The 23,857-nt window shown below is 38.5% G+C and overlaps 1 protein-coding gene across 2 annotated transcripts in view; it reads left to right on the forward strand.

Moving 5' to 3' along the window:
• Positions 1–23,857, forward strand: part of arhgap44a (Rho GTPase activating protein 44a) — a 65,721-nt gene that overhangs the window by 11,788 nt on the left and 30,076 nt on the right. Inside the window, exons 1-3 of one of the 2 annotated variants that reach the window (XM_079609411.1) lie at positions 23,341–23,437; positions 23,511–23,550; positions 23,694–23,813. In XM_079609411.1, coding sequence (XP_079465537.1) covers positions 23,346–23,437; positions 23,511–23,550; positions 23,694–23,813 — 252 coding nt within the window. In that variant the 5' untranslated portion in view covers positions 23,341–23,345. Of the gene's footprint in view, positions 1–23,340; positions 23,438–23,510; positions 23,551–23,693; positions 23,814–23,857 lie in introns of those variants that run through there. The other variant, XM_079609412.1, reaches the window with a different exon arrangement.

Here is a 23,857-nt window from a genome sequence, read left to right on the forward strand (position 1 = left end):
TCGCATTCTTTTTTTATTTTAATAATCAGCTGATATGTTTTTTCTCTTTTGCTGGTAAGTGTCATAAGTGGGACTTTTATTTTGACAGTGCTGAGACTGTTTGCACTGGAGTTCCCATTCTCCGTCTTTATTTGTTTATTGTCTTTGTGCAACAATTCTAATAATTGCAATAATTCTTCGAACAATTTTCTAATAATTGCAAACGCTATCATTGATATCTTCGAAAATCCATATCAGTCGACCAGTTTAAAACAGGCAATCAAACAGGGATCTCCTGTAGCATACAGAAAATGATCAGATGGGGAGTTTGTTAATCCAATTCTTCTGTAAAGTCACATGATCACTTTAAATGATGAACAGATTTATTTTAGCTAGCAATAGAGCCACACCTACCTAATCGCCACGGACCAATGGTAGTTCGAAGTGTTTACCAGCTCGAGCAAACTTTTCCAGAAAGTTTTTTCAAACGTTTTTTTTCAAAACGGTAAACTTTGGCAAACTGTTTTGATCACCCGAGAGTAACCCCAGACGCTTTGGCCTGATTTGGTTAGAAATTACATCACACCAGTTCGCAGAAAAATTATCTGGACCTTTATTTTCTTCTGATATTGGCCAGACTATGTTCTATATAGTCTCCAATATATCGCACATCCCTGTAGCAGAGGTGAGACCAAGTCAATGTTTTGCAAGTCACAAGTAAGTCTCGAGTCTTTGCATTCAAGTCTCGAGTCAAGTCCCGAGTCAAGACAGACAAGTCTAAGTCAAGTTGCAAGTCCTAAATTATAAGCTTCAAGTCTTAAACAAGTCATTAGTGCTTTTTGCACAAATTAGTGTCTCAGTGTTAATTACTGTAGTGGCTAAATGAAATGTGTACTAACTTGTCTCAGGAAGGCTTTTTTTGCAATGCAGATTTAAAAATAAAAGTAACTGTTCATTGGGAAAATTAAATGTGATTTTCTACATATTAAGTTAAAGTATTGAGTCCCTGGTTAAATTATTTTAGTAATTTTTATTGTAGAACATTCTTATTTCCATGGCGACGTATCATGCGTCACATGAAACTTTTTGGAGCTACGTGCCTGTCATATACTAAACGTAAATCCATCCATTTCTCCCGAAAGACATGAAAGTGAGTGGCTGGTGAACTGGGAAAATACTTTATAGTCCAAGTCAAGTCCAGACTCGAGTCCAAGTCAAGTCCAAGTCCTGCGACTCGAGTCCACAACCCTGCCCTGTCGTCCAATGGTTTAGTTTATGTATTGTTTATCTGACATCATCATTATTTGTCTTGTAAACAATGAGATGCCTCCCTTTTCAGATACTAGAAAATGCTTTAAAGTTTCGCCAGTTCTAAAACTTGTCCTAAAACAGGCAGGGTCAGTGTGTGCCAGCCTGGGACAGAAGCTGAGCCTTTAGCCCCGCTACTGTAGCTCTATCATTAGCCTAGCCTATATTTGATGTAAGTCAGAGGGACAGTGTCTTTTTTCAGACATCATGGCGACTCTTCGTCTATGTATCTGCAGTGGCCTAGTTTTAAATTAGATGGGAAATGCTTCTATAAGGAAGCTCTCCTTCCTTCTCTTCTCTCTCCCAGTGTCTCTGGGGCCGTGCAGGTGTGCGGTGTCAGCAGCAATGAGACTAAACTCATGCCAGTGCTGCTGGTGTGTTTTCACTGGTTAATGGCAGTCAGTCTCTGCAGTGAGTTCACACACACACACAGAGAGAGTAGATGACCGATATGAGTTTTTCAGTGACAATCGAGTACAATACAGTGACCACCCACTTTTTTAAGGTGGCCTTGAGCAGAGACCAAGTCAATAAGGGGTTTCAGACCTTTAAAGGTGACATCCTATGCCCCTTTTCACAAGGTGTAATATAAATATATGGTGTCTGAATGTGTCTGTGAAACTTCATCTCAAAATACCTCTCAGATAATTTGTCAAATTTGCCCCTTTTTGGGTGTGAGCAAAAATGCTCAGTTTTTATGTGTGTCCCTTTAAATGCAAATGAGCTGCTTCTCCCCGCCTCCGTTCAGAAGAGGGTAGATACTTTACACGAGCTTCGGATACAATAAAAAAAAACATGCAAACTATCTCACTCATCCAAAATCTCTGAAATAACCAGAAGCGGAGTGCAGACTTACGGAGAGACTCAGGAAGAGCTTGCAACTTTTTGATTGAACCTGGACGTTTCTGAATGGTTAGTACATTTATGTAGTTGTTGTGGAGTTACATCAATTAATCTCATTAACTTGCATGTACCGTCATGTTTAACTTTCAAGTTAACACAGTTCCCTGAGGTCTTAATAAGACCGCTATGACATTGTTTGGTCAAATAGTGTTGTGTGCTCGTCTGTGCAGCGACGACAGAAAAGTTTGTATGCTTTGCTCTTTTTTTGAACTTTTGCTATTGCTTTAGAACTGGTTAAACTGTTTTGTCGCTTGCGTAAACCGAATGGCGGTGCCGTGGGTGGAAACATGCAGATTAAGGGGCGGTAATATTACAATAAGATCCCCCTCTGACGTACTGTAGAAATCTGATTCTTATTTTTTTGGCTAGTTAGTTATGGCTTACCATAACAAAGTTACTGGGTTGTAACTTTTCATATTTTCTGGGTTGGTAGATGCACCGGGGACCCGATTATAGCACTTAAACACGGAAAAAGACAGTTTTACATTATATGTCCCCTTCAAATTGAACTTGCTCCAAAGTAACCTTCTGGATGAATGTTGTGTTGATATCCTAAAGCAACTTTGAAGTGTAATTGATAAATACAACTCTTCAAGATTCTTTCCACGGATTCCAGAACATTCCGGAACAGTACATGTTAGCTGAGACCTCTAGCGTCAGGTCCTTGTTGCAACCAACCGACACTCTTCCCTCTTTTTTTCTCTCTCACTCCCTGCTCTTGTTCCAAAGCCCAGGCCTTTTGAAAAAATACACGTTGCTGCGCAGTAATAGATGTCTGTAGAGCAATTAAGGGCAGGCGGCCCCTCTCTAATGCACGGTCCAATTACCCGAACGAATCCACTGTTTGGAATGGACAGTCCTCCTTTGCACTCATTGTCTCTGTCAATCTGTCTCGCCCCTCTGCCTGGCTCAGAAAGCACACACTCTCAAGCCGGAATACATTACCGCTGAGTTGGCACACAGGCTTCTCATGACGTCCCTCTGACCACAAGCAAGCATTTGCAGTCGCAAATCGAACCCAGATTAGGGTTACTGAGCAGGGACTGTTGACTGTTCAATCGCCTTATTGCTCTTGTACAGGCTTTTTGATGCCCCCAAATATGATGATTCCCAATGTGAGAGACCCTCTTCCTAAAATATCAAGCCAACTTTATAGTATAAATGCATTTTTTATGCATTTGTGTGTCTTATTTGTCAATAGAATGATATAATTTTATTACTCTTGTTTCCAATCTCTGTTTACCAAATCCCATTAGCCCTCCCCTCGGACAGCACGCCAAATACGCATATCTATCTAATTATATGTAAGTGTGAACTCATGAAATGTAAATGAAATGCAACCTCTGAGTCTCCTGAAACTTGTTGTCATGTTGTTTTCATGACTGTGCACAAGAATCAACTTTGTGCATCGACTTTGAACATATGATTCATTGTTTCTCGGGAGATGAGCTGTTCGGTGAGACCCAGATAGCAAATGACATCTGGGCCAGTTGTGGTCCTCATCTCCCACATTCTTCTGGCCCACATACCGCATGGAATGACGGCGATGAATCAACCTGTGGCTGGCAATAGCATACATATCCGGGCCTCATCTGGGCCAACTATGGCACATATGGCTCAGTTCTGGCAGCGGCCACATGGGCCACATCTGGGCCACACACAGCAAGTCACAACTCACACTAAAACCGGCTTGATGTGCTTGAGAATTGAGTCATGTGTGCCATAGTTGACCCAGATGAGGCCCAGATATGTATGCTACCTGGGGATCAGTCAGTTCTTGAGGCCTAACAAGGCTTGTCAGTCTCAATCAGGATTGTATGCTTGATTGGACGTTTGGTTGAATCAGGGAGATGTCATTACTGCTCAAGACTCTGCAGGACTTTCTTTACCTGCATTAAGCAGCGCTCATTATTTGACTGACTCATCCATTCCTCATTCGCTCATTTGGAGCACTTTCCGAGCATATGATTTGGATAACTGCTAAATTGCCGCCCTCCAGTAGCTTACTGTTCTCGATGGCTTCAGGATCATCCAGGCCACTCTTCTGGCTTTTTTTTGGTGGTGTTGAACCTCATTTGCATGCCTCAAGTTGAATATGCACATATTGTGTATTTGCTTTGCATCACAAGAAATTTAGAGGAGCACAAAAGAATAGCTTTTTAAAACATAAAGCATGACATGTTCTCTGCACAATTTCTTTGGATAATCTGAACATGCACAAGCATTTGGTAACACCTTGGCTCCCCGAAGTGACATTGAATGGTTTTTTAAAATGCCTTTTTAAATTATTCAAGTTCTTATATGCATAAAACATGGCCATGTTTCTCAATGAGCAGTTATAGAAGGAACCAAGAGAAGCAAAAAGAAAGAAACTTTACACTGCAAAGTCGAGGAATTGCCTTCTCATAGATGTAAACGCTTGAAAGCTGTTCTTTTTGCTGGTCTTTGCAGGAGTTTGCAATAAAATATAGATTGCTGAGTGGGAGAATGTTGGAGCGGCCGTCAGCTTAGCCACTTCAGGACATTATACAGTTACTGAAATAGAAAATGGTTCAGTCGTACAGCTGTTGACTGATTAGTGCAAAACAAAAAGATGTAATCATCTTACAATTACAAACATTTAACCAAGTGCTAGCAGTCCCAAAACTGCATTTGGCCAATCATGTACAGTCTACACCTGAAGCCTTTTACCAGCACTATCATACTATGAAATAAAATATAGGAATCATAGGTTGACCCTTTCAGCTACTTTCATTGGGGTTTAATTATTGATCAGAACTTGAGATATTAGGGTCCGTATTGTTATAGTTAATGTAAGCTATTTCAAATTGTTTCTGTTAATTTAAATAAAGCTAAAATGGAATATAAATATTAGATGAAAAACGTTCATTAAATACTGTAATTACCGTAATTACAAGATGACAACACGTGACGTTCGGAGCTGGTCACGTCCTTTAATTCGGAATTATGTGTTTCTGTGTCAACACTATCGATGCCAATATGAATCTGCAGTGGTCAGGTGGTAGTACAGGTGGTCAGAACCCTCCGAAAATTACCATTTTACAAACTGTAATTATGAGTTCTACTAAGACGTGAATGCTTTTTACAAGCCGTAATCTCGTAATAATAATGATATGGCGTGAAAGCACCTAGAAACTAAAAAAAAAAAAACGAAAAGTAAAAATGTTGCCTTTGCGATTAACTGAAAATAAGTTAAACTGAAGTACTCTACTTTAATTAATAAAACTGAAATAGAAGCTAACTAGAAATATAGGTAATATATATATATATATATATATATATATATATATATATATATATATATATATATATATATATATAGTAAAAATGACAAAATTACCAAACCCTAAATTACTCTATTAAACTAAATAAATAAAAAATAAATGAAATCAAATTGTGCTCAAAGGTACAATTTCTGTATGAACTCAAATATTCCTAATCAGATTGTTCCACATTTAGTTACGCTATATACATCCACATTTATTTTAATAGCTTTAACTACTTATTCAACCATTCTTTTTTTTCATCATACCTGAAGGTTTACCATATCTACTGTATAATTTGACAATAAATTAGTCCGTTTCCTCCTGGATTGATGAACTACAGATCTGGCTGATCTTTGCTTGTTTTAATGCTCCATTTTGTTTGTTCCTCAGGCTAAATTCCGAATATATATCTGTATTCATCTCACTGTCACTGTCCGAAAAACATTTTTTTTTTCTTTTTTTCAGAACTTTGTTTTGGCTGTTGATGATATAGGAATCTCACATTTGGTTGCCTAGTAACCATGCATCTCGGTTTTCAAAGCCTGTTCATCTACAGCATGCTGCCTACTTGATATTGATAATTACATCCTGTTATTGCAGGAAGGTGAAAAGACAAAGCACAGCACTCTACTTCTAATATCAGAGCTCCAAATGCACCCTACAGAGATATACTGTAATTAAATAGTTGCATATTATTTTTAGGGAAGGTAATTTGTGCAATATGCAGCAGAGCTTCATAATCAAACTTTAGGTCTGGTTTCACAGACAGGTCTTAGATTAAGCTAGGATTAAGTCTTAGTTTAATTAGGACATTTAAAGGTCCGATATTGTACACCTTTCTGAAGTTTTATTTTAGGTATTGATGTCCTTAAGAATATATATTTGCGGTATAAGTACCAAAAAACATCTCAATATATATTTCACAGCTCCTTTCTCAGGAGCTCGGACAAGAACAGGTCGATTTTGGCCTGTCTACTTAATATTTACGAGCCTCTCTTCTGATTGGCCTGTTGTTTTCTGAGTGACCCACCATTGGTGGGGGTGGTGACCGAAGGCGGTGACTCAGTAGTTCTGACATCACATTTATACGGAAGTCACAACGGCTTGTGGAAAGGCACAGTTACTTTATGCAGGCTGTGTGCATTTGTCTGTGGATCGACTGTTTTAAAACTTATATGGTAGTTTCATAGCCCCTAGACCTCTGTTATCATGAAAAAAAGCCAGGAAATTTCAGTTTTGGGAACTTTAAGTAGTTTTTATAAGCATGCCTTATAAAAAAAACATTACTGGTGCATCTTGAGACAAAACAATGGCACTGACATATTTTAAGATTTGTCAGAGCAAGTCATTTTCAGTTAAAACAGCTCAAACATGCATTTTAGTCTGTAAAACCAAGAGTAAGAGTTAGTTGAGTAATTACCCATAGGTAATTTTCAATATTTTCTGAATGCATGTTATTATTTTATTATATTTATGTATTATATAATATATATAATATTATTTAGTCATCCATGCATGTTTCATAAAAACATGACCTCGTCATTTTTAATAAAGGTGCCACTCTCTACTGACGCATACTGCTGGACTTCTCCAATCATTTAGTCTGATTTAAACCCCGCCCCTTCCTTACAATCAACTGAAAGCTCACATTCAATCTGCCTCCATCCAATCAACAAACGGTGGATAGAAACAAGCCTCTGCACTAGTTTCTTTTTCTTTCCATTTATCCGTTTCACTATGTATCTTACAATAGGGAAGAAAATATCTGATGCTACTTTCGTTTCATTGCGACTTATATCAATTTTGTTTCTTGGATATACCAATGAGAGTAAATGAAGTTCTCATTTGTGTTTAATCTAGACCTCATGACTTCTCAAATGGTGCTACAATTTTTCAAGATTCAAAATGATTTCAGTTATCAGATTCTTCTATATTTAAATGCTATGCTACCCAAATATAATATATGGCTTTGGCTCTGTATCTCTATATTTACTTCGTCGGAAATTGTCTCATTTGTGTCTCCTTTATTTCTCCTAAAGAGTTGTACAGTAGGAGAAACATCTGAGATTAAGTTGATACTTAAAGCTCCAGTCCATAACTTTTTTGGGTTAAAAATTATCCAAAATAAATGTTTGAGCAAGTACATAACCAGCCAGTGTTCAAAACTATCTGCTTGCCTTAGCTTGATTCAAAATGGTAAGCTTGTAATAATGTTTTTAATTCCAGTGGTACTGGTGGATTTCCGTGGGAAATTCGAGCATGTCTTTGCGTCATTACGTCACATCTGTGCACATAAAGAAGGTGTCTCGGCTTGAGTCTGCTAGTAGGCTATTGCGTGTGAGGATATTGGAGGTGGAGATTCATAGCCTTTTCTCACAGCACTTGATATAATTAAACTTATTAATTTGATGGCAGATCCAGAAAGGTAGAAAATTCTTAAGTTGGTCATACTGTACTTCCAAAAAGTAGAATCTGTGATTCCGAATGACAGTATCCACCAGCGCGGTGATTGACAGCCGCACAATCTCCTCAAAACATTGGATTCATCCGCGGTGTGCCGTGTCACGGTACAACTCATGTAAAGTTGATAATCCCGCGAATAACTGCAATTGCAGATTTCAAACCGAGATGGCGAAAAGAGGAAAAACTGCGGACTGCAGCTTTAAAGGGGTCATGAACTACATTCTTTTTTTTATTTTATAATGCTTTCTAGGGTGCAGTTATAGGGGCGTTTGAAGGGGCGTGTCTGCTACGGATGAATGCAGTGATCTCCTCATTGCAACTCGATTTCTGCACACTAACAAATGCTTTAATCATAACTAACAATGCAAACACAATGTAAATAAGAGATTCGTTGATTATAACGGGAGTTTTGGCGAGCATCCAGAACTCAGTCACTGAAAAACTTGCGCTGTTTGATTGACAGCTCCAGGGATTGTAAAGGGAGCATTCTTAGATCGCTTTCTATATATAATTTAATCACAGTTTAAATAACATATTATTTTCATCCTACTAAGAGAAACAATGTGAAGTTGACCGTTTAGTCATTGGTTTGATTTACTGACACATCTATAGACAAAGAACATATGACTGTACATGAATCATTACATATCAGAAATCACTGGTCACAGATCAGTTGGACTGGGACGGTTACCGCAATACCGCGGTCACATGACGCCTACCTGAGCTCGTCACCGTCATCACTGCAAAAAAAAAACATTGCCTACACATGTGTGCACGTTGTGTCTAATGACATGGATTCATTGATTCTAATGACATGGATTATGTCTAATGACATTGTGTCTTACAAGGTTTTCTAAACAAAACTTATCGTCAAAAGATGGAGCTAATCCGACCTTTCGCGAGTTGGGGAGCGCAATGTTCCATGACGCATAATAACATTCCATTCGTATTAGAGATGCGCGGATGGGCTATTATTTCATTCGCAGACCACAACCGCATCACAAAACTCATCATCCGTCCGCCATCCATCCGAACCAACGTTTTTTGACCAATTTTCAAAAGCGCACCAGCCCGCCATCCGCTGATTGTTTTAAGGTCTATGTGCTATGCAAGGCGCGACATGGCTATATGTTGTATCCCCAGAATTCCAATCGGCGCACAGGGACAAAAATAAATGGATTTAAAGCGGTTTACCGCTATACCGCGGAATTTCTTGCTTTTCAACCGCGGTAAGAAAAAAATCATACCGCCCCAGCCCTACAGATCAGGCATTAGAATTAACACAGTTACTTACATGTTGTTGCTTTACTGTCGAGTCCATATCGTAAAAGTCTGTTTGCAAAGCCTATGCTGAATTGCGACTGATCTACCAAAGAATCCAGGGTGAAATGTACCAAATACAAATAAATTATGCTCAACATATATTGTTGACATTGACATTGTTACAAATAAATAACCACATTGCATTAGGATCCTTTGGAAGGTAATGTTATTTTTAGTCCAGTGATCCTGTATCGCTGTTCTCTGCTCGTCATCTCACTAACACGCCACTATATTACCTCAAAGTTGCAATAATGAAGTAGGCGATGATCTTCTTCTGCAGAGGCAGGTCTTTCAAATATATATGACGTCATAAATAGGCACATTCCAAAACGAGTCGTTCCTTGGGCTTGGTTTCAAAAAGCTGTTTTAGGACAAACAATGACGTTTTCAGTTCTGAAAATTACAGCATATTCTTATAGTATGATGACCATTTAGGTCATGTCATATATATATTGACATATCATACTGTATTAAGGAAATTTTGACCTATTGTGTCCTTTAACATAAGTCTTGATTTTGTTTTTGTGGTCTACTAGAATATGTTTTCATGCTCGAATGATCAAAATCACATTATTTTTCCCATATTTTACATTGTTGCAGCACCTCTCTTCCCAGTCAGTAACGCTCTGGGGTGCGTTTCCCAAAAACATCGTTTTGCCAACTATGATTGCAATTTCCATTGAACTCTATTGGTAATGACAGAACTTGCGACCGTAGTTGGCTTTGGGAAACGCACCCATGTTTAGTTCCTGTCTCTATGAAGCTCATCCTTCTGAAAAGCACGATGTTCTCTAATTGGTCAGCTGGATCAGTGTGTTGTGATTGGTCGACCGCTTTGAGCATGTTTGGGAAATGTCACGCCCCTACCATAACCCCAAGATTCAACACTACTAACTAGCCCAATCAGGCCCCGCCCCTGTATCTTGCGTATGCATGCCTTGGGCAGAAATTATTTAAATGAGGGAAATTGTGACGTGCTTGTTCCCGGAAGAAAACATAAGAGTTTTAGGGAGTTCAGAAACAGTGCACACTGATATAGAGAATAACTCTGTTTCGAGTGACTGTGCTTTGTAACTTTGCAGACCTTTTTCATGCTCAAACAGCAGCATTACACACTAACAAAAGGTGAATATATATATATATATAAAAAGCATAATAGGACCAATAATTCTCCATTAAATCTCCTCAGCTGTGAAAGAGTATCATCCGAGCAAAAACATTTGCACATCATTTGATAAGTTTTACATTGGATGGTGTACGTACCTTCAGGTCAGACATCTGGGCATATGTAATGTGCTGCAGCGAAAGGAAGGTTTAGCTATTTTTATAAATCAGATTTTACACTCCCTGAATGAATGATGTTTCAGAATGTGTGTGTGTGTGTTCCTTGCAGTTATTCTTGCATATTTAACAGAGTGGTGACCTAGTTCACTGCACGTCCCTCAGTAAGTGTGTTTCTCTGTTTTACTCGCCTCGTGTCATTCCCCGTCTTTCGTTCTTCTCAGGGTATAGCGCTTATGTGTCTCGCTGCATTTTGAGGCAGAAATTTTCATAAATATACTCTGCAGAGAGATACTCTAAAAGCAGGTCTCGCATGAAGCAAATGCAGTTCACCGCCAACGCTCCAGGCCTCCTCCTGCTCGCTCTCTCTTTCTCTCCGTTTCCCAGTTATTAAAATGTAGCATCTCTTGTGTGCGAGGGAGAGTGGGCGGCACAGTGGGAGAGGAGTGTATTACTCTCTCTAGATCAGATAAACTCATCTTAGGTGCAAAGTGAGGAGGAGGAGGAGGAGGAAGAGTTTGAGCTGCCAGTTTCCTCTGCACCATTTCTCATGGCTGTGCTGGAAGGTAAAATGTCAGCCTGGTCGAATATGGACGAATCGCAAGTGTGACCTCTAAGAATCCCACATCATCTCATATTCAGTTATGGGGCTGAACCGTCTTAAGGCTAAAATCCAAAAATCGCCTCTGGGGTTAAAACCAGGAGCTTTGAGGCGCTTGTTAAAGGGGAAATCTCATGGAAAATAGGATTTTCTTTACTCTTTTGAAATATAACAGTTTGACGTAGTGTGTAGACGTCCTCTGACATTCAAAATGCAAAAGCTTAGTCCTCACAGATCTTTTATGGAAAATAAGCCACAAAAACCGGGATAGTATTGCCTTGACAACCATGAGCATGTGAACATACAGTACGACCGCCCACGTTCACATATAAGTGCCTATTCAGTAGCGTATTCAGCAACTTGGCCTGGCTTGATGAACAACAGTGTGAACTGTCAGTAAGCAGAGATTAGCCAATCATAATAGAGGGTAATTTGCATTGAAGCCTTAAAGGTACATGAGCAAAATCGTGGTTTATTTTAAAGGGTCATTTTCTCTTTCGAAGGGATTGCTTTGAATTCTGCTGTGAATACCTTTTCTTTCCTTCAACGTCTAACACTAACAAATTAGAATTATAAGCTGTGAAGGACCATATGAATAATATGCCTTTTCATTCTATTTATTACATCCAAATCACATTGAAGTCTCTTTGTTGAACATGTTCAGATTAAACGTTTTGTTGGCTGTTTTTACTAATAGCCATCATCTTTTCTGACCGTTAGCTAATGAATTATCTGTAAATTACAACGACGGTCACAGACACTGAGGTGTTTCTTTTAGCTGAGGGTGATATGACCAAGAGTAATGATGTCTGAATGGGTGACTTTTTGTAATTAATTAGCCTGTGCATTTTTACCTTTAAACCTTTCAGGGATGTGTTTTCCAAAAGCATTGTTAGCCAACTATTGTCGCAAGTTCCATTGTTGCCAACATAGTTCTAATATATATATATATATATATATATATATATATATATATATATATATATATATATATATAAACACACACACATATATACACGTGCACACACATAATATATACAAAAAAAATGTAATTCTGTATAACCAGAAAGGCTGCATTCAAGGCATACTTCCCTAGTACTACAGTAGTAAGCAAAAATATGACAAAATAAGTATGTCCGAATTCACGGTACTCATAAAAGAGTCGGAAAAAGTCCCCGGATGACCTACTACTTCAGAACTGTTATATAAAGTGAATATACACTTTACTATCCCATGAGGCCACGGGAGAGGATTTGTGAATGGCAGGGAAACTGACGCTGGTAGATCACATGATAATGACAACATGCCGAATGTAGTATGTCCAGATTACATTCATACTACACAAACTCATACTATATAGAACATACTTTTCAGCGGTTATTACCTATTCAAAATAAGTACTCAAGAGAGTATGCAAATTCACAGCCAAAGAGTCACTGAACAAATCAGAGAATGAATGTGAAAAATGTCATGCTTCAGTTTATAGAAGGCTTTTGTTATAGGAATAGTGAAAAGAAAAAAAAGGGAACATTTTATCATTATTAATCATTACACACTACCGTTAAAAGTCAGTGAGGTTTTTTTGAAAGAAGTCTCTGCTTACTTAGGCTGCATTAATTTGATCAAAATACAGGAATGTGAAATATTATTACAATTTTGAATAACAATTTCAATTTTCTATGTTCGTTGTAAAATGTAATTTATTCCTGTGATCAAAGCTGATTTTTCAGCAGCATTACTCCAGTCTTCAGTGTCACATGATCCTGCGGAAATCATTCTAATGTGATGATTTGATGCTCAAGAAACATTTCTTATTATTATTATCAATGTTGAAAACAGTTGATCCATGCTTAATATTTTTGTGTAAACTGTGATACATTTATTTGATGAATAGAAAGTTCAAAAGACCAGCATATTTGATATATAAAACCTTTGTAACATAGAAATGACTTTTATGTCACTTATTGCTGAAGTATACCATTTTTTTTCTTCTTTCTTTCTTTTTGTATTCTATAAAAAAAAAGCATGAATCATAGTTTGAAATTATATGGGGGAGTAAATTAAGTGTAAGGCTTTAGATTCAGGCATCTTAATTCTGTCAGTGCATGTACTGAAGGATAAGTAAGTACAGAAAGTCGGTGACAGATGTCAGTGTCAAACTGCTTTTGCATGACTTCTAAATGGGTTTCTTCCCACACGATTACTAACACAGACCCCTCTATCCACTTCTAATAAAGTTGATGTAGGCCACTTCATACAGTATTTACAAGTCGCAAATACTCACACATACAATCTACGTCCTTCCTTCCACATCCTGTCTATGTTTGAGGTCAGTAAGACCACAGTGTTTGGGTTTATATCCCATCCAGAATGCAACTGTGCAATTGGCTTTCGGCACTTAATGTGATAGGCAGTTCAAATGCATGTCAGAAATCCCAGGAGGAAACTCCTCCCTCTGAAAACAAACAGCGTAGAGGAGCTCAACCCCTTGTCTGTCTCTTTAAAGATCCATGCAGATACAGAGCCCTGGCTTTGATCTCACTTCTGAGAACAATGCCCTCTGGCCTGAGTGCCACCGGGGCTGTGAGAGACACTGAAGTGTCCTCTTAAACATATGCTCCTGTCATCTCGCTCGCTTTCTGAGGCTCGTGTTCTGTCCCAGGCATGGCAGCGGGGGGACGACTATAGACCTGTCAGGCTCAAATGGCTCTCTGAAGCAGTGTAGTCACCCAGTGAGAAGGAAAGCTTGCATTGGATGGATGTGTCTTCCTGTTGGACTCGGTTATCGGTCTCTCGCAGCCTTAGGGTGCCTAAACAGCACTGGTTTCCAAATACAAAGGAAAAATGCGAGTATTTGTGAAAGTGAAACTCAGTCATATGAACAAATTCAAATTCAAAAGTCAATATGAATGACCTATTTACTTTCTTAATGCACGTTTCTGGTTACAAAGTGGCATGTGACAATATGTAGCTTATGGTATACATACACTATTGTTCAAAAGTTTGGGGGTCAGTATGATTTTTTTAAATAACTTAATACTTTTATTCATCAAGGATGCAATAAATTGATCAAAAGTGACATTGAAGACATTTATGATGTTAAAAAATATTTCCACAAAAATATTAAGCTCTTTTCAACATTGACAATGCCTTGTTGATGCCAGAAGTCAGAGATGAATGGCCAGACTGGTTTGAGAAGAGCATCTCTGAACACAGAAGAGCCTCTCTGAACGCACAACAAGTTGAACCTTGAAGCAGAAGACACACTTCGGGTGCCGCTCCAGTCAGCTGAGAACTGGAAACTGAGGCTACAATTCACACTGACTCACCAAAATTTGACAATGGAAGATTGGAAAAAATGTTGCCTGGTCTGATGAGTCTGGATTTCTGCTGAGACATTCAGATGGTGGGATCAGGCATTAACAACATGAAAGCGTGGATCCGTCCTGCATTAATGGGTCAGGCTGCTGGTGGTGTAATGGTGTGGGGGGTATTTATTTTGGCATCTTCGTACCAATTGAGCATCATTTAAACGCCACAGCCTACCTGAGTTTTGTTACTGTCGATTTATGACCACATCTTCTGATGTCTACTTCCAGCAGGATAACTCTCCATGTCACAAAGCTCAAATCATCTCAATCTGGTTTCTTGAACATGACAGTGAGTTCACTAAACACAACGGCCTCCACAGTCACCAGATCTGAATCCAATAGAGCATCTTTGGGATGTGAAGGAATGGGAGATTCGCATGATGGATGAGCAGACGATACATCTGCAGCAACTGTGTGATGATATCATGTCAATATGGACCAAAACCTCTGAGGAATATTTCCAGCACATTGTTGAATCTATGCCATGAAAAATTAAGGCAGTTCTGAAAGGCAAAGGGTCCAACACTACTAGCAAGATGTACATAACAAAGAAATGAAATAAACTATGAAACGAAGCAGCAGTGCTGCATATAACATAATACTACAACAACTTCAACTGTCCCAGGCCTGGTCATCTCTCCTTCAACTGTCATCACTCCTGCTTTTATCCTTGCGGAGCGCCTCCATGGGACTCGAGACCAGTGGGCCTCACAAGTGCTTCTTGCACCACAATATGCTAAAATAAGATACTAAAAGTGTATTTCTCATTTTAAATGGCCGTCAATGGAGAACGCATTTCTTTTCCGTCAAAGGCTCCAGCAGAGAGTTCTGTGGTGTGTAGGAACCTTTTCTCTGCCTCACTGCCGACGGCTGTTTGCACACATGCAGGATGACAGACACACAGCTGCTCTGCTTTCTGCATCATGTTGCATGTAGATCTGCAGAGGATATATCAGGATGAAGACGGAAAAAAAATGTTGGCGAATCCCACTAAACTGATTTTTTTTGCGTTGTGTACACACCTGTTAATTTCCATATTTGCTATTTTGGTCCTCTGCCAGGCAAATAAAATGATCGCTTGCTCAGCCTTTTTATATTACTTTCTTCTTTTCTCTGTATTCATGTAGAACATCCTTAAAGTCCCCCTGTGGTGAAAATCAAGCTTTTATGTTGTTTATATGTCTGTTTCTTTAATATGCTTTAAGACCATGACCAACTGCACAAGTCAGCACCATTACTGAGTATTTTCTCCTTAAAACTGAGACAGTCTCAAAATGTGATTTGAAATCGCTGGTGTTTATGACGTAACAAATTACTTTGTAACCAATCATGTCAACGTGTGATCGTCAACGAGTGGATCTCTGAGCTGGTGTGAGTGAGTGGAGGTGGGGCTAATTTGCATATTCATAGAAGTGCGTATATAAAATGAGGCAAGGTTGTAGAGTCACGTTCAAGCTATTTTAAGGCATAAAGATTTTTTTTTCAAGGAATATATATGATATATTTAAAACTGTAATATCTTATACTAAACCTATATCTTGACTAACTATATATCATTTGAAAGCTTACAATCTCTAGTTTTCATTTTTGGTGACTGATTTTTAAAATACATTACAGAGGAGCCGTAATTTATCAATTTGCAACAAGAATATTTTCATACTCCTAAGGCGTGTTCAGACCTTTATTTTGAAATGGTGATGAACATGAAAAATTATTAAAGAATGGTAGAAACCTCAGTTTGTTTTCATGCCAAGAGTTCAAAAGATGGCATCCATTCAATTGTTTTAGAAAAAAAGGTCTGAAAATGTTTTAAATATAAAGAAAAAAATAATAGATTCAGCATTTGTGATGTGGCAGCGAGCTACAATGCACATGCGTGCTCTTTTTATGTTTCTTAGAGGTTGAATTCATTTCAAAATCTGCCAAACTTCCAATACTACTTCTGAATAGGATGTCTACTTCATAAATTGTATGAAAATTGTAAAAATAATGGTTTAGATCACTCAAACAACATATGGAAATGGAGGCGCCCTTATATCGGCAGTAATGTCCACTAGTGAAAAGGTTTGGTACTGCGCCCAAACAAAATCTCACTGAAAGCTTATTTTTTGCAGTTTTATAGTCCACCAGGTTTTGAAAATATATATTTTATATAAAATATGCATAATTACATTTTTAACGTTGTACATTTTCATAAACTCAAACTTCTATACTTTTCTGCTTAACTTTCTTAATTTATTTCACTTCTACAAAAATCTTCGCAAAAACAAGACCAATCTTACATCTATATTCCAAAGCATTCTTGAATTACAACCATTTAAGTTCGGAATGTGCATTTTCATGTCTATTAGAAAAAAGGGGGGCGCTTAATAAGGGGTTAAATGTGTAGTTTTGGTGATCAAAGATGAGTTTTAAGGGGTACAATTATTGACTACAAAGGGACTTTAAAAAAAGAGATGGTCCACTTCTGCATGTGATGTGCCACTGTCCTCATATCTTACAGAATGCTTACATGAAACATTCAGTCATAAACACTCAAATGCAAATTTTCTCTCTTGCCTAAGGACATTATTAGTGTATTGTCCTTTTAATGCTCTTTAAAAGGAGGCCTAAGGCTTTAGAAAAACAGGCATTTTCTACAAATACAGATAACTTTGGCCCTATTACTTATTTAATTGAAGCATTGGTCCATCCAACATTTGAAACATGTTGTTGTTGTTGTTGTTGTTAAACCTTAGCCTGGGAAAACCCAGACCACTCTCAGTTGTAACTGAGTAAGGGTCTGGCAAAGCTCCATAGACAATTCATTTCCACAGGGGCGTCACCAACGGACGTCGGATAGATCTAAAACCAATCAGAGCGATGAATGTCATGACGTATGCAGAGCGACGGAGAAACATCTCGAGACTCTCAGCAATTCTCTGTTTGTGTTAACGAAAATGACAATTTTAAATCGCTTGAAACAGACGCGATAGCTGATTCGAACGAGTGATGTTGTGATGTTCCACGGCGGCATCCATCTTTGTAATGTACAAAATCTGCGTCACCGTCTCTGCTCTGTCGTCATCGTGTAAAGCCCGCCCCAACGTTTCTGATTGGTGCCGCGATTTCGACGGATTGGAAATGGGTTTCAATGGGCTCTTTGCCAGACCCACTTGCAGACCAAATCTAAATTTGCCTGAAGTGGTCTGGGTTTTCCCAGGCTAGTGGAACCTACCAATACCAGCAAACCTGTCCCTAAGCTTACCCGTATCACACCTCAATAGCAGCAAACGTGTTTGCACTACAACATCAACACAATAAGTAAAAAAATTTTTTGGGTAGACACCTAATATAAAGTGGGACTCCTGATATAAAATCAATACACCATAACAGCTCATTGAATATATATAGTTACACCTGTGGTGAAAATCAAGCTTTTAATTTATATGTCTATTTGGTGTTTTAAACATGCTTTAAGACAAACCATGTTCAAATGCAGTGAACCGAAGACAGTCTCAAAAAACACAGTTTGAAATCACTGGTGTTTCTGACGTCACAAACTACCTATTAACCAATCATGTCAACGTGTGATCGTCAACAAGTGGATCTCTGAGCTGGTGTGAGTGAGTGGAGGCGGGGATCATTTGCATATTAATAGAACCACATATATTAAATGGTGGCAAGGGTGTAGAGTTACATACATAGATTTTTTAAGAACATTTTTTTTATATATGTAATTTTGGTTATCAAAGATGAGTTTTAAAGGATAAAAATATTGAGGGGGACTTTAAGGACTTAATATTAAGAGGAACTCCTTTTACTGACCAATAGAAAAAATTTAAAAAATAATTTCTTTAAATTTGAGCCCTGCCTTGTTCCCTGTTCTTCGAAAGTGCCAACTAGGCCTGACAATGTGCTTGAAATAAGATGGAGGAAGAAGTGGAGCCAAGGAACAGATGGCAAAAACAATCCCTCCACCACAGGGCTGTTGGCATCAGATAAGAGCCCTGATAGCAGCACTATTCTTCTCTGCCGTGATAAAGTCTCATTCTGTCTTTAAATAAAAGCAGTAGAATGGCTATTATGCGGATCGGCCCGACAGCGGTGTGGCTCTGCTCGAGTCACAATAGCAGGAAGAGGTTTCGCAGACGGGACAGGAAGTGGGAAGGAGAAAGGCTGGGTCTGTGTGGCTGCTGTCCTGACTGTTCGGAGGTCTGTGATCGGGGCGCTCCGTACACACATTGTTCCTGCGGTCCCCTCGGTGTCAGGCACCACCCCGCTCACACAGGAAGCGCCGTGTCGACAGACTGAGTTTGGAAATCTTTGGCTGGGAGCGGACTGTGCTCATATAGACCTGAATGGCAGTGATTTCATTCACTCAGTTTTTCAGGAATTAGAAGGATGGTCATGCATTGATGTGAGTTAATGTCTGTACTGTACCCGTGCCCTATTTAGTTATTTCCTGAGCCATGTGATTCTTACAGAACCTACACTTAACATGCATAGCCAAATTCACAAATATTATGCCATTTTAACATTTTTAAAAATATAAACTGAGTGACTGAATAAATCTTTGTCATAGAACGCAATTCTTTGTTCACACAAAGTTTCCTTTTCTATTTATTTTCATGATCTGAGGCGAATTATCCATTATCTTTATCAGTATGGCTATAAATGTAATGCAAAATGACATTCAAACTCACATTAAATTATTTGAACATTCCATTAAATTTGCAGTAAAAAAAAAAACCAGCAGCTGTGGTTGCCAGAAATTTACCGTAAAAAATACGGTATATCAACATTTTAGGTTTTACAGACTTAACTTTACAGTTTAAAAAACATATTTAATTATCTGATATAATGTTAATTTACCAACGTATTGAAGTAATAAAATCTGTTGTGTACCATTTGTTTAAACTCATAACCCCACTCTTTTCCCCAAGCCTGGAAAGTTAATAGTAATATATAGAAGCACAGTGTCATTCACACAAACACTAAACACACATGACATTTTAAAAATGCAATAAACACCATATTAACAACATTAAATGTAACATAAAACTAACGTAGAAAAACTTAGAAAAAGCCTACATCAAATGTGAAGTGTCACGCAGGGAATTGTGGGAATGTCAATTGACTTTTTTTTAAACAGTAAATTATACAATGACGTTATTTTTCACTTCCAAAAAACTCTGAATTTAACAGTATTTTACTGTAAAATTACATCAAATGTGCAGTTAGATCTATCACAGTTATTCACCGTCTATGGTATGGAAACTTTCTTTCCAATTCACAGTTTTTCACCGTATAATTTTTACTGTTAAAATTAGGATAATTTTTTACAGGACAAAATGTGGATTAAATTTGGCCAGTTCACACCAAGGTTGGTAACTATATTATGTCCACACTAGAACGATAACGGCACGGAGAAAATGGGAAATATCAATGCAGTGCATTGCAACCGTTTTAAAAAGAAACATCTCTGCAAGGTGTTTGCAAACTAACTGCTGCATCTGAGAGTTCTGCTGCTGCCCGCGAGTCATTTTGAAGAGTGAGTGGAGGAGAGCTTCTGTGAGCCTCATAACAGGCCGAGTGGATGTGTGTGTGGACAATCTCCCCGCCCCGGTCAGTGCCTCAGCTCTGGCCCGGCCCCAGCAGGCCTGCTCTCTCTGAGCACTACTTCATTCACATGCATCATCTGTTCTCCTCTGCCAGGCCGCTTGTTTGTTTTTTTCTTTGCCTTGGGAAATTTGCAGAGTAGGAGAGCAGTTCAGCTTGAAGCATCTGTTGTAGATATTTTTTTTAATCAATCGACCTGAAAAAGGAGGATACTGCTGCTCAAAAGCAGGAGGGAGAGTTTGATAACACCAATATTTGTATTACTTTTTATTTACAATATTACTTTTTTAGAGTGTGTGCATTATTACATTATTTTATGGCAACTGAATTGATAAAAGACACCTTTGTTCAGATAAATCTGGGAATTATAATAATTTAAATAACTGCAGGCCATTTATGATTGGCATGCGGTGTAGCATCTTGGCTCATTAATATGTGTTTGCTCACAGGTGTGTGTATTGGCTATTAAAATGGCTATGATTGTGACTCATCTAATCAGAGTCACAACTGTCTATTTTATAACATTATTTTTCTCATACAGACTGAATTAGAAGAGACGTTGCAGAGAAAGTTCTACAATTTTGTGAAAGATTATGAAAACAAACATTTTTTTTTCTTTGTAATAGTGTGCACTGATGAATCATGCACAATAAGACTAGGGACATTTATATGGAAAGTCAATAGGGTCTATTTCATGTCGTCTTCAAAGAGAACAGACAGACTGAGTGATGAGTCACCAACAGAAGGAAAACCAGCATTTTGATGTTAGCAAGGGCAAAAATCCCTCGAAATTGACAAATGCTGTTTAGGAGGATGTTATATTTGAGTTATTAATTGCTGCTAAAATGGGGATACTTCAGGGCTTGTTAGTTAAAGCTAAAGTTTGAAGCTAGGATTAAATATGCCTTAAACCTGCATAAAACAGGAGTTTCGTTATTTAATAAATCAAAATATCATTGAATTAAACATTAAATCATTTTAATCACATTTTAATCATTATTTAAATAAAATATTTAGTAATTGGAATTCAATATTTGTATTCATTTTAATGTCCCAGCATGCTAAAGTCATAACATGGTCACTGCTAATTTCACAGTCTAGAAAATAATGGAAATTTTTTATCTTTTTCTCAAAAAGGTATACACCCGAAAAGGCACATTTAGAGGTCTAAAGAGCTGATGATTTGACCTTTATAAAACCTTCCTATTAATCAGATGGTCCAGTCTGTTGTGATTGGTCAGATGGCTCAGTCTGTTGTGATTGGTCCACTCTGCTCTGATTGGTCAGATCGCCAGTCTGTTGTGATTGATCTACTCTCCTCTGATTGGTCAGATGGCTCAGTCTGTTGTGATTGTTCTACTCTCCTCTGATTGGTCAGATGGCTCAGTCTGTTGTGATTGGTCCACTCTGCTCTGATTGGTCAGATGGCCAGTCTGTTGTGATTGATCTACTCTCCTCTGATTGGTCAGATGGCTCAGTCTGTTGTGATTGTTCTACTCTCCTCTGATTGGTCAGATGGCCAGTCTGTTGTGATTGATCTACTCTCCTCTGATTGGTCAGATGGCTCAGTCTGTTGTGATTGGTCCACTCTGCTCTGATTGGTCAGATGGCCAGTCTGTTGTGATTGATCTACTCTGCTCTGATTGGTCAGATGACCCAGTCTGTTGTGATTGGTCTACTCTGCTCTGATTGGTGAGATGGCCAGTCTGTTGTGATTGATCTACTCTGCTCTGATTGGTCAGATGGCTCAGTCTGATGTGATTGGTCTACTCTGCTCTGATTGGTCAGATGGCTCAGTCTGTTGTGATTGATCTACTCTGCTCTAATCTGACGATGGCTCAGCCTGTTGTGATTGGTCTACCGCTTACAGCGCGTGTCGGAAACAAAATGCCTAGTACCATATCTAAATTTGAGCACCGGATCTTCCAATGGCGTCAGTTTTTAAGTATCAATTCCAGTGTGAGTACACACAAAAATTATTTGCTTTCGCAGCGCTGAAAACAGCGTCTTCTCAACATGTTGACAACACAAAACAAACTCTTCCAGGGTCCTCCTTGAGGGTCAAAATAGACATTATTCATGGGCAGCCAGTGAAGACCATAGGCTGGCATTATGCAACTTTTTTACATTACATAGGTATGTAACATGAAGTGAGACTGGAATTACTGACAACTCATTTCAGCAGTTAAGAATTGTTTCTTTTAGGAGACAATAGCTTTATTTGTCATGCTTTGTTATTTAAACCGTTGCAGACCTTTTACGTTAATAGACCTTTAAGATGTTTTGGTAATAATCAGAAAAGCATAATAGTGGCACTTTAAACACATGCTGCTGCGTCTACCTTAGATATAAAATGCTCCTCTCAGTACATCAAGACCCTCTTTTACACTCTAACAAGTCACTGTCATCGTGAATGGGAAGGAGATGTGCTGTGTCTATTTTCATTCGCCGGCATTTGCTGCCATGGCAACCTGCTCTTCTGTATGTATGTGAGCACCATATGGGTCATGCTGCTTATCTGAGGCTCAGCAGAAAGAGAACCTGCTCTGCATCCTCGCTGTGGCTTCAGACTTGCTGTGATTCATTATGAATGTATAATGGCCAGAGTTCAATACGCCGCATTCATAGGGGATCATGAAAGTGTTTTCATACCTCGTGATGAATGTATGTGACCTGGAGGGGGTTGGGGGCGGAGTAGGCTAGACCATCCACTAATTTCTGAAAAGTTTATCTCTTCAGCTTGAATTGCCAGTTACAGTATCTAGGGAATGGTGATTTCTTGTTCTTATGATATTAGAGCTGTAAGGGCAGAACCAGTGGTAATCTTAGTAGTTGGTGCTAAGAGTTTTTTTTTTCAGTCATTAAGTGTCATTGTGGTTCAGTGACTCTAGATCAGATGTTTTATATTGTATAGAGAGCACTTTTTTTAGCAGTTTATTCAAAAACTTTTTTTTAACTTACAATACAACTCAAATTCATTATCACATTTTTTGAGGTTGCATTCAAAATCCACTCAAAAAATCTGTTTAGCATGTGTTTAGGCATGAAAGTGTCTTAAAAAATGCTAACTGCAGTCCGTAACCTTTTTGTGTTCACAATTTACACAATTTATATAATAAGCTTGTAGCTACATCATGAATCCATTTTCCATGCCGTGTTTTTGTCTTTACACCGAGTTTGCGTGACAGAGAAAAGTAGTTCCGGCTACAATGTTCTTCCGCAAGACTCATGCAGTTTTGTTTATTAACCACAAGCGCGTCAAATGTTACGGACTGCAGCTTTGATAAATACTTACAGAAGACAATTATAGTCATTCCGAGGTGCTCCCATAGCTAAAATTTTCTACCTCTTTCTCGTGCAACACCTAAATGTCTGTTTTCTATAATATTACAGGGCTGAAAAAACAGAGGTACTGAGTGACGACCTGCTACAGGTGAGAATAATTCTGTAGGCCTACTGAGATCAGTGTGAACAACCCCACACACATACTGCATACTTATCTACTGCTCTAATCCATACTGTTATAATGTAGTCTACCCTGTTTGTATGTTTCATACGTGCTTATGTTGCATTCAGGTGGAGAAGCGTTTAGACTTGGTAAAGCAGGTCTCTCATAGCACACATAAGAAGCTGACTGCCTGTCTGCAGGGACAACAAGGCACCGATGTAGAAAAGAGATCAGTCAAATCGCCCGCGGTACGTCAGTTCACACCTCAACTACTTCTGCTTTCTGCACTGCA

Source organism: Phoxinus phoxinus, assembly GCF_949152265.1.
Source record: "Phoxinus phoxinus genome assembly, chromosome: 1".
NCBI lineage: Eukaryota > Metazoa > Chordata > Actinopteri > Cypriniformes > Leuciscidae > Phoxinus > Phoxinus phoxinus.